This window comes from Taudactylus pleione, unplaced genomic scaffold (assembly GCF_031769625.1).
Source record: "Taudactylus pleione unplaced genomic scaffold, aTauple2 ptg000040l, whole genome shotgun sequence".
Lineage (NCBI taxonomy): Eukaryota > Metazoa > Chordata > Amphibia > Anura > Myobatrachidae > Taudactylus > Taudactylus pleione.
In genome coordinates this window covers 24,230,875-24,241,326 of record NW_028284442.1, presented here as the reverse complement: position 1 = coordinate 24,241,326, position 10,452 = coordinate 24,230,875, and the positions used below count along the sequence as shown (strand labels likewise).

General features: G+C 51.5%; 1 protein-coding gene across 1 annotated transcript in view; it reads left to right on the top strand.

Moving 5' to 3' along the window:
- The first annotated feature begins 441 nt into the window (after window positions 1–441).
- Window positions 442–10,452, top strand: part of RILP (Rab interacting lysosomal protein) — a 51,948-nt gene continuing 41,937 nt past the window's right edge. Inside the window, exon 1 of the mRNA XM_088453848.1 lies at window positions 442–819. Coding sequence (XP_088309974.1) covers window positions 538–819 — 282 coding nt within the window. The 5' untranslated portion in view covers window positions 442–537. The remainder of the gene's footprint in view (window positions 820–10,452) is intronic.

Here is a 10,452-nt window from a genome sequence, read left to right as displayed (position 1 = left end):
CAAAAAAAAATACAACTTCATGGGCTACTGGCAGCCAGAGAAAACTGATAAAGGAGAAGGATGGTTCCCTTGTTTTAGGAGGCAGCCAGCACCTGTTATGGAGCGCTGGAGAAGTGAAGTTAATTTATACAGTACCTATAAAGCAGATCAGTGTTGTAATATAAATCAGTAAACATTACACAACCTCCAATGCTACTTCTCCAGAGCTATAAATATACCCGAGCCTGAGCACACACATAAAGTTAGCCCTAGCAGACTTTAGTATGCGCGGCCTTTGTACAGCACCAGTAGAGAGTGAGACTGAGCAGTGGCCGGGGCAATATAATTAGATCAGACAGTGGGCGGGGCAATATAATTAGATCAGACCGTGGGCGGGGCAATGCTTGGATCAGGTAGTAGGCGGGACAAAAATTGGATAAGCCAGTGGGCGTGCCCCAGCTATTGTGGGCGGTGCTACTGCCAGTCCCTTGCACCAGGCTCTCATATGACTGACAGCAGTGACAGCAGCATAAGAGTGACAGAAGACGGGCCCGGGTGATGGAGTCGCAGCAGGAGATGGTGTGGCTTCGTGCCCCGACCTCCTTGTCCCTGGACGATGTGTACAGCATGGCGAAGAGTCTGGGCTCCGAGCTGCAGGACCTGACCGAACAGTACGGCCCGGAGTCGGTGTCCGGGCTGGTCCCGCAAGTGGTGCGGGTTCTGGAGCTGCTAGAGAGCTTCGCGGCGGCGACCGGGAGGGAGCGAGGCTGCCCGGATCAGGAGCTGCTGATCAGGACGATGCAGAGGATGCATATGGCCCGGGAAGAGCGCGCCACATCGGTCAGTCTCACCCCTTAGTGCCAGGCAAGCAGCGTGGGACTGCAAGTGCCAGCATGCTGATACTGGTAGTCTCACTGACAGTAGCTGCCCGGTGCCTACAGCAGATTTGTACTGTTAAACAGGCTTTATATGTGTGTGGTTGTTTATAAATACAAATATAACATACATCACTATTGCATTGTGTTGTCAAGTTTATGGGCCAGTTACATACTAACGGGTTTTTTGTATTTTATTCACTTATGCCTAATAATAATAATAATAATAATAATTAATTTTATTATTACTTGTTCAAAGTAATTACAATAAGGCAGCTGTCTCAGGCAACAGGTATTCAGGTGAATCAGAGTGTAGGCATTTATTATATGCAAAGTATTAATGCTAGCATCTAATGTTTAGTATCTACTTTGTTAATAGATGGAATACTGATACAGTGACTATATTTGGATTTTACATGTACACTATAGTAACACATGTTAAGCTAATAAGCATCATTGGTAAGAGGGGCATCATTTCTGGCTGCAGGATGATTGGTCAAATACCGGGCTGTAATATAAAAATTGTTTGTCTAGCTCAACATTAGGAAACTTAAATTGTAAATGTAATTTGTGTAAGGACAATACTTTTATATGCAATTCGTCAAGTCCAAATGAACAGATTATACTGTTTGCGGGCTGTTCTAAAGGGATACGTTCAGTATCCGACACAGGGGATGCCAGCGCTTAGAAGCGCCGGAATCTCGACACCTGTCAAAATAACGGCACCAGCATCCCAAAGGTAAGTAGCAGGGTTAGAGGTTAGGGTTAGGCGCTAAAGGCCCCCATACACGGTGCAAATTATTATTTTTTGCCCGTTTTCAATTGATTGGAACGATCAATCGTGTAAATAATGCTGTGCGTGGGGATGATCACGATGCCAATGCATGTCCTCGCCGTCGTACATCGTCATCACTGATCAATTGAACCTGCAGAAAGATATCGACCTATCTTCTACGATTTTGCACACATCATTTTGTGTGTGTGCATGATGAACGATACGATGGACGATATGTTGTCACTATTCCTCCTATTATTTAAATTCTAGCATCGAGAGGTCGTTTGCGATCCATCTATATCGTTTGGTTGTTTATGCAATCGTTCCGTGTGTGGGCACAATATCGTTTGACCGGGAGAGTTCAGGAAATTGCAAACGAGATTGGAGCATTTGCAAATCGCACCGTGTATGAGGGCCTTAAGGGGGGAGGGTTAGGATAGGGAGAGGGGGAATGTTAGGATACCTACTGACAGGTGTCCGTATTCTAACCCTGTCGGGATGCCGGCATCGGGATTATGACCACTGGAATCCCGAGCGCTGGCATCCCATACCCATCTCGTTCTAAATACTTGTGTGTTAAAGCAATTCTGAGTACTGTCAGAATAGGCTGAGTGCTTTATGTTGCCCCTCTATTGTACAGGAAGTTGTTTCAGTTCAACTTTTACTGTCCTTACAATGAGGATAAAAATAGATTGTACGTGACTGGAAATAATAGTGATCCTTGTGAACCTAGGGCCTGATTCAGAGCCGGACGCAATTAGCGCTCGCTCGTCCAGAAAATAGGGGTGCATATTCAAATCAACCGTTCGCTCTTTGCGGTCTGTTCACGCCTCTAGCTCTGAACGAGCGAACCAAACTTGCGGTCGTTTTTTGAAAAAATACGCCCCCTGGCCACTCGCATCCTACGTCATGTCCGCTATTTATTAGATTAATCGAGTACATCGACCAGCGTATGAACTGCTCGCTATTCTTGGGGTTGGTTTTTCCTACCACAATTTTGCAAGCAGTACTGACTATAAAATAACCCAGTGACGTGGTCAATGACGCTGCTGTTTTAATTATGCACACCCATAAAACGCCCGTTTTGACCTTTAAGCACGCCTGCGATCGGATCTCCACTCCCCGTTTTCAAGCACCTTCCCCCGTTACCACCCACATACGCCTCTTTCTGTCACTCAAATTATCAGGCATTCGCTATTTTGCGAGCACATGAATTTCGACCGCACTGACTGGTTCGCGCATGCGTATAATGATCCGTACGCATGGGCAAACATCGCTCGGAGCGACCGAGCGGCCGCTTACGAGTGGCTCTGAATCAGGCCCCTAGTCTTGAATCAGAAGTCTTGTACACTGTTATCCCATTGCTACAATTGAACACTTGAGGCATGAGTGTCCTCAACGGCGGCCACTTCCAGTTATCTGCAATCCATGTGAACGTTTACCTGTATTGTGAGTCAGATGCATCAAGGTGACCGCACTGCCCACAGCCCTCTGCTTGTGAGACCACCATCATCACTATTATCTGCAACCCTGTCTTTGGTGTGGGAGATCTGACTGATGTTGGACAGATCTCTGCATGCGCTCACCTCTGAATAGCTTGCAACTCTGTCTACATGCCAATGGGACGCTCATCCTACGTACAAAAGCTCTGGTGACAACTAGTAAATCCCACTCAGCCGCAAGTGGGATGTGACCGAGATGTCTAACTCTGAGTTGCTGGTAATTGCGCTAAGTTGTCTTTGCAGGCTGCAATACATCTGCAGATTGCATTAGAAAAAAACATGACATCTGTCCACATTCGGAATTGTGTGCATCTCTGCATGTATTGCCTGTATATGATACAGGTTAATGGTACGAGGGTTGATTGAAAAGTAATGGGACTGATTTTTTTTATTTATTCAGAATCTGATGACTCCACAGCATCTGAACATTTTTACTTGTACAAAGTAGTGTCCTTCACATTCAATACATTTTTTTGCAGAATTTCAACAATGATTCAAAGCCGTGCAGTAGATTGTTTTGTGACATCATTGTTAGTATTGTAGCTGTGGCATTTTTCACTTCATCACATGTTGAGAACTTCTTTCCGCGCAGTTGTTGTTTCAGGGTTGGGAATGCCCAGACATCACAAGGCGCTAAGTCCAGGCTATATGGAGGGTGTTCCAGTGCTGTTCCATTAAGTTCAGTCAGTGCTGCCAATGCTACAGCAGCAACCTGTGATCGAGCATTGTCTTGGAGAAAAATCCACTGTTTCTTCAGCAAATGTGGTCTTTTCTTCCTCATGGCTCCACGCAAATTGGTTTTCAGGACGTTTGCATAGTAGTCACTATTAATTGTCTGTCCACAGGGTACCCAGTGCTGTAGGATCTTTCCATGCACATCAAAGAAGAGCAGAAGCATAACTTTACACGCCAAAGGAATTACAGGGAATCTTTTGGCCGGAGGTGAATTAGCATGCTTCCATACACTGGACTGTTTGGATTCCGGATCATAATGACGAATCCGCAATTCGTCGCGCGTCACGATCGATGTCAGGAAATCGGGTATCCTCTCTGACATTCGAACGGTGTTCTTGCATGATTCAACTTCTTGTCGCATCTGCTCTTCTGTGAAATTTCTGGGTACCCACCTGGCACACGCACGATGCATTTTCAGTTCCTTTGTCACAATATGCTGAACCTGTTTGAATGAGATGCCAAGTGAAGCCAAAAGTTCATGTAAAGTTAACCTTCTGTCATTTTGCAACATCTCCGCTGCTCTGGCAATGTTGAAATCTGTAACCGCGGTGGATGGTCTCCCAGAATGCATTTCGTCACTAACTAACTAACCTCTTTGAAATGCTTCCACCACCGAAATACTGTTTCTCCACCGTATGCTTGCCGTAACATTTCATGAGTTTCATTTACACTTTTTCCAAGTTTAACACAAAATTAAATCGCACATCTCTGACGTAATTTCACAGACACGTCTTCCTCATCCGCCGTGATGAAACGTGCGAAGATTTTATACTCGCTGTGACCAAACAAAGAAGACTACGGCAGTCCAACCGCAGATACATACGCATCAATGTATAAGTTTTACAATAACTTGCATAGTGTTGCCACGTCTACCTATGGGACAGAAAAGCAGAGGCAGTCTTATTACTTTTCAATCAGCCCTCGTATAAGTATTTCTACTTCAGGGTCCATAGGGTATCCACAGGATACCTTGGGGGGGGGGGGGGTATAGGTGTGACGTCAGTCGCAGGGCACCAAAGAGTTAAGCTTTCAGCCTCCCAGGATGCACTAGGTCCCCCTCCTATACCCCGCCCCCGGGCCAAGGCACCTCAGTTTAGTTTGGTGCCCGGCCGGAGTCGGGTGCACCTGTTGGAGTGGGGGCTAGAAGAGCCCCTGAAGCTTATTCTTCATGCAGCTGTGGCTGCACATCTGGATGAACAGCATGGACAGTCAGTCCTGACGTCCATGCTGTCTTCCCTACACCCCGCCGGTACCAGAATGCCGGTACTGATCCGGGGATGCTGGTGGGCGTCTGGGGTCACAGCTAGCGGTGACCCCAGATGCTCCGGACCATGGCCGGATTCAAGGGGGACAGAGGTAAGCAGCGGGGTCCCGCGGTGGGTCCCCGCTGATCACATGGTCCTAAGTCCCCAGGCAGGGGGCTCCCTGGGGACTGGCTGCAGCGTGGAGCCAGGCGACCAACCTGCGCTTCCACTACCCCCTGGGACAGCGGACCGCAGCAGAGCGGTAGCGCTGCGGCGTCCCAGGGGTTAAATGCATGCCAGGGGAGCGCGCCTTCCCTGTCTCACAGCCGGCGCCTCCCCCGCTGCACACAGCCCTCTCTGCATGCTGCCGACTGGTCCTGTGGCAGCGCTCCTCCCCCAGGCCAGCCTCCTCTCTGCTCCTCGGCGGCCATCTTCTCCAGAACGCATGGTGAACGCTGCTGGAAGCGCTGGACGGAAGCATCGTGGTCTGGGTCCCCCCGCATACCTCTCCTCCGCTGTGGTCAGGTCTGTGTATGCAGCGCTGTGTCCTACCAGGCCCTGTGTCTGTGTAGTTGAGTGATCAGCGCTGTTAGTGCAGGAATTGTTATTTCTCTGCATTGTATGTGACTGTGCTAGCGCTGCTGCCTGTAACTTTTCTTCTCTAAACTGTCAGCTTTATTACTGTCCCTGTTCTTTCTGCTAAAGCCCTTGCGGTGCGGTGCTGCAGGGTGGTCTCTCGCCTATTTAATACTTAATTGGTGAGAGAGGTCACATACGTGGTGCCATCATGTCTGAAAGTGATTTTCCCCTCCGGCTACAGTGTACCACGTGCAAAGTACCGTTAGCGGAGGGGGAGGGTAGCGCGGAGGGCCTTTGCCGGCAGTGTTTGTCCATGGCGCGGCCTATTACGGTTACAGCACTGGTACAGGAGCCGCCCTGGGCTTGTTTCGCTCAGGCGTTAACAGCTTTAGTGGGCCAGTTAGCTCCGCAGCCCGCGTTTACTCCGATGGGTTTGTCCCAGCAGTCTGTGGTGTCATCACCCATGCAGGGGTTCCCACGACAATTGGTGGTACCCCACAGTCTCCCTATTTCCCCGCTCCCGGGTTCTCAGGAGCCAGCGTGGGTTAACTCCCTGACGAGTTCTGTACAGCACTTGTCGGATGTGTTGCAAGGGGAGTCTGTGATGCGGTCTCATAAAAGGCCGGTGGCGTCTCTGTCCGCTCATTATGAGGATGACGAAGGGACGTCTGATGATGGGGAGATTCTAGATCCTTACGATCAGGAACCTCTCCATACTAAGGACGCTGATGCTAAGTCCAAAGTATATATTCCTGGACTTATTCGGGCGGTCCGCACAGCCTTGGTGATTGAGGACGAAGTTCCCCCAGCGGCTAAATCTAAGTATGCCTTTTTCAAAGATGTGAAGGGCGATGCCACAGTCTTTCCTCTTTCGGGTCAGTTGGTGGACCATTTAGAGGAGGCGTGGAAACAACCTGGCAAAAGATACCAGCCGCAGAGACGCCTGGCGGTGGCTTATCCGTTCGCGGATAATTATTTTGTTAAGTGTGAATCCCCTCCACAGGTGGATTCTCACGTGACCCGTCTTGTCCGTAGTGCCACATTGCCGATGCCATCCATGTCCTCCCTTAAGGATGCTACGGACCGCAAGGTAGAAATCTGCCTGAAGTCCGCTTATTCCCTTGCAGGGGGGGCAGCACGGCCGGCTATGGCCATTTGCTGGGTTGCCAGAGCGATGGAGCGCTGGGCGGATTCATTAGAGGCTTCTTTTGAATCCGACTGTCCGGCCGAACAGGCGGAGTTGATTGGCAATCTCCGTGATTCGGCCACCTACATCAACGAGGCGGCTCTAGACATTAGTACTCTGGTGTCTAGAATTTCTTCAGCAGCGGTAGCTGCTCGCCGCACCTTGTGGCTGCGATCCTGGAAGGCGGACGCAGATTCCAAGAAAGGTCTGGAAGCGTTGCCGTTTACCGGAGAAGTTCTCTTCGGTCCGGATCTGGATAAGATTGTGGCCACGCTGGCGGCAGCCAAATCTGCTTGTCTCCCGTCGGCCGCTGCTCCTTCTGGTTCGGGACCATCGTCCTTTCGGTCATCTAGGGCCCAGGGCAGGCCCAAACCACAGTCGTTTCCTCGACAGGCTGGCCCTAAGAAATCGGTCAAGCCCCGGAAGCAGGCATGGAGTACCAGACGTCCGGCCCCCAAGCCAGGTGACAAGCCTGCGGCCTGACGGTCCGGGCCTCCCTTTGGGGGATCCCAGGGTGGGAGGCCGCCTGCTACAGTTCGCCCAGTGTTGGTCGACCACTACGACAGACACTTGGGTTCTGGAGGTGGTTTCCCACGGATACGCCCTCTCCTTCCGGCACAGACCCCCGGCTCGCTTCTTCACCACGGGTCTCCCATCAGACCGGAACAAGGCTACGGAGCTGCGGAAGGTATTGCACACTATGCTCCAGGCTGGAGTTATAGTGCCTGTTCCATTCTCCCAGAGGGGCCAGGGTTTCTATTCAAATCTATTTTTGGTACAGAAACCCAATGGGTCATATCGTCCGATTCTCAACCTCAAAGCACTCAACAAGTCTTTGCGGGTCCCGAAGTTTCGGATGGAGACCCTACGGTCCATCATTCTGGCGCTGGAGCCTGGGGACTACTTGGTGTCATTGGACATACAGGACGCTTACCTGCATGTCCCTATTCTTTGGCGCCATCAACAGTTCCTCAGGTTTGCAATCCGCAGCGACCACTTCCAGTTTCGGGCGTTACCTTTTGGCCTGGCAACAGCACCACGTGTTTTCACCAAGGTGATGGCGGTCATGGCGGCTTCTCTGCGGCTGCAGGGAGTCCGCATGTTGCCGTATTTGGACGACCTGTTATTGGTGGCAGGATCTCCAGAGCTCCTGTTACGCCACTTGGACCTGACCATTGCACTGCTGCAACGGCACGGCTGGCTAATCAACTGGCAGAAGTCCACTCTAATCCCGTCTCGGAGGATTCTGCATCTTGGAGCCTTATTGGACTCGGGACAGCAAAGGATCTTCGTGACGGAGGACAAGATCTCTGCTTTACAGTCAAGGGTGCGCAGTTGTCTGCACAGCCGCCAGGTGTCCTTACACTCGGCGATGAGGTTACTGGGCTCCATGGTGTCGGTGTTCGACATGGTGGAATACGCCCAGTTTCACTCCAGACCTCTGCAGCACCTGATCCTGTCCAAGTGGAACGGGCTGACTCAGTCTCTGAAGTCCCAGACGATTGTGCTCACCCAGGAGGTTCGCCTGTCCCTTACGTGGTGGTTACAGACGACCCACCTCAACAAGGGACGTCCGTTCTGGGTTCCAAATTGGGTCCTGTTGACAACGGACGCCAGTCTTCGGGGCTGGGGAGCAGTTTCGGGTCCACACTTGTTCCAGGGCAGGTGGACGCCGACAGAAGCGGAGCTTCCAATAAATATCTTGGAACTCCGTGCGGTATTCAATGCTCTCCAGCAGGCACAGCGGTTTCTCCAGGGTCGCCCGGTGCAGGTCCAGTCGGACAACGCTACCACCGTGGCCTACATAAACAGGCAAGGAGGAACTCGCAGTCGGGCGGCTCTCGTAGAGGTCTCTCGGATCCTGGTTTGGGCGGAGCGCAATCTTCCGGCCATATCAGCGGTCTTCATCCCGGGAGTGCTCAATTGGGAGGCGGACTTTCTAAGTCGCCAGGACGTTCATCCGGGGGAATGGTCCCTGCACCCGGACGTTTTTCAACTACTGGTGGACAGGTGGGGTCTTCCAGAAATCGACCTCATGGCGTCCCGGCACAACAACAAGTTGCCGGTGTACGGGTCTCGCACAAGAGACGAAGGGGCGTCTCTGGTGGATGCTCTGTCCGTCCGGTGGACGTTCCGGTTCGCATACCTGTTCCCTCCGGTCTCCCTTCTTCCACGGGTAATCCGGAAATTCAAACAGGAAGGAGGGACGCTCCTGTTGATAGCTCCCGCGTGGCCCAGACGGCACTGGTTCTCAGACCTTCAGGGTCTGTCCGTGGACATTCCTCTGCGGTTGCCGCTACGACCGGACCTTCTGTCTCAGGGTCCTTGCCTTCACCCGGACCTGACTCGGCTGTCTTTGACGGCGTGGCTGTTGAGACGGCCATGCTGAGGTCCCGGGGGTTTTCCAGCTCTGTGGTGCGTACCATGTTATGAGCTCGGAAACCGTCTTCCGCGAGGATATACCATCGCGTGTGGCATACGTTCTTCCAGTGGTGTCGACCGAGAGGTTATGCACCGCGGGAGTTTCGTCTGTCTCGGATTCTCGCCTTCCTGCAAGCGGGACTAGATCATGGGCTTCGCCTTGCTTCTTTGAAGGTACAGGTTTCGGCCCTATCTGTCTGGTTTCACCGTAGGATTGCTACAATCCCGGATGTGCGCACCTTTATGCAGGGTGTTCTCCGCATTCAGCCGCCCTTTGTTCCACCTGTGGCGCCTTGGGATTTGGCTGTGGTCCTGAGGGCTCTCCAAGGACCGCCGTTTGAACCACTGGGCTCAGTGGATCTTAAATGGCTAACAGCTAAGACTGTTTTCGTTCTGGCCATTGCTTCGGCCAGACGTGTTTCTGAGTTAGGGGCTCTTTCTTGTAGACCCCCTTTCTTGGTTTTTTATGGGAACAGGGCAGTGCTCCGCACTCGGCCCGAGTTTCTTCCCAAAGTTGTTTCCCAGTTTCATATTAACGAGGAAATAGTTGTTCCGGCCTTTAACTCACCGGGTCTTTCCGTGGGTGAGGCCTCTTTGGATGTTGTGCGGGCCTTAAGGACTTATGTTGACCGCACTTCTTCGTTTAGGAAGTCGGACGCTTTGTTTGTCCTCTTTGGCTTCCGTAAAAAGGGTTGGCCTGCTTCAAAGCAAACTTTGGCAGCCTGGATCCGTATGGCTATTTCTGAAGCTTATCTTCATGAAGGCCTACCGGTCCCTCCTTCTCTGAAGGCTCATTCCACTAGGTCTGTGGGTCCTTCGTGGGCAGCTCGACGTGGTGCCTCGGCAGTTCAGATCTGCAAGGCTGCTACGTGGTCTTCTGTCCATACCTTCGTGAGGTATTACAGGTTTGACACCTTCGCCTCTCAGGATGCTTCCTTCGGGCGGCGGATTCTCCTTTCTGCACAGGAGCGTCCCCACCCTTAAAGGATACTGCTTTGGGACATCCCCAAGGTATCCTGTGGATACCCTATGGACCCTGAAGTAGAAAATATGAGATATGGTAAGAACTTACCCTTGTTATCTCTATTTCTACGAAGTCCATAGGGTTCCACAGGACTCCCGCCCTGTCGCACCTGTGCTGCAGATGGGCTTTGCT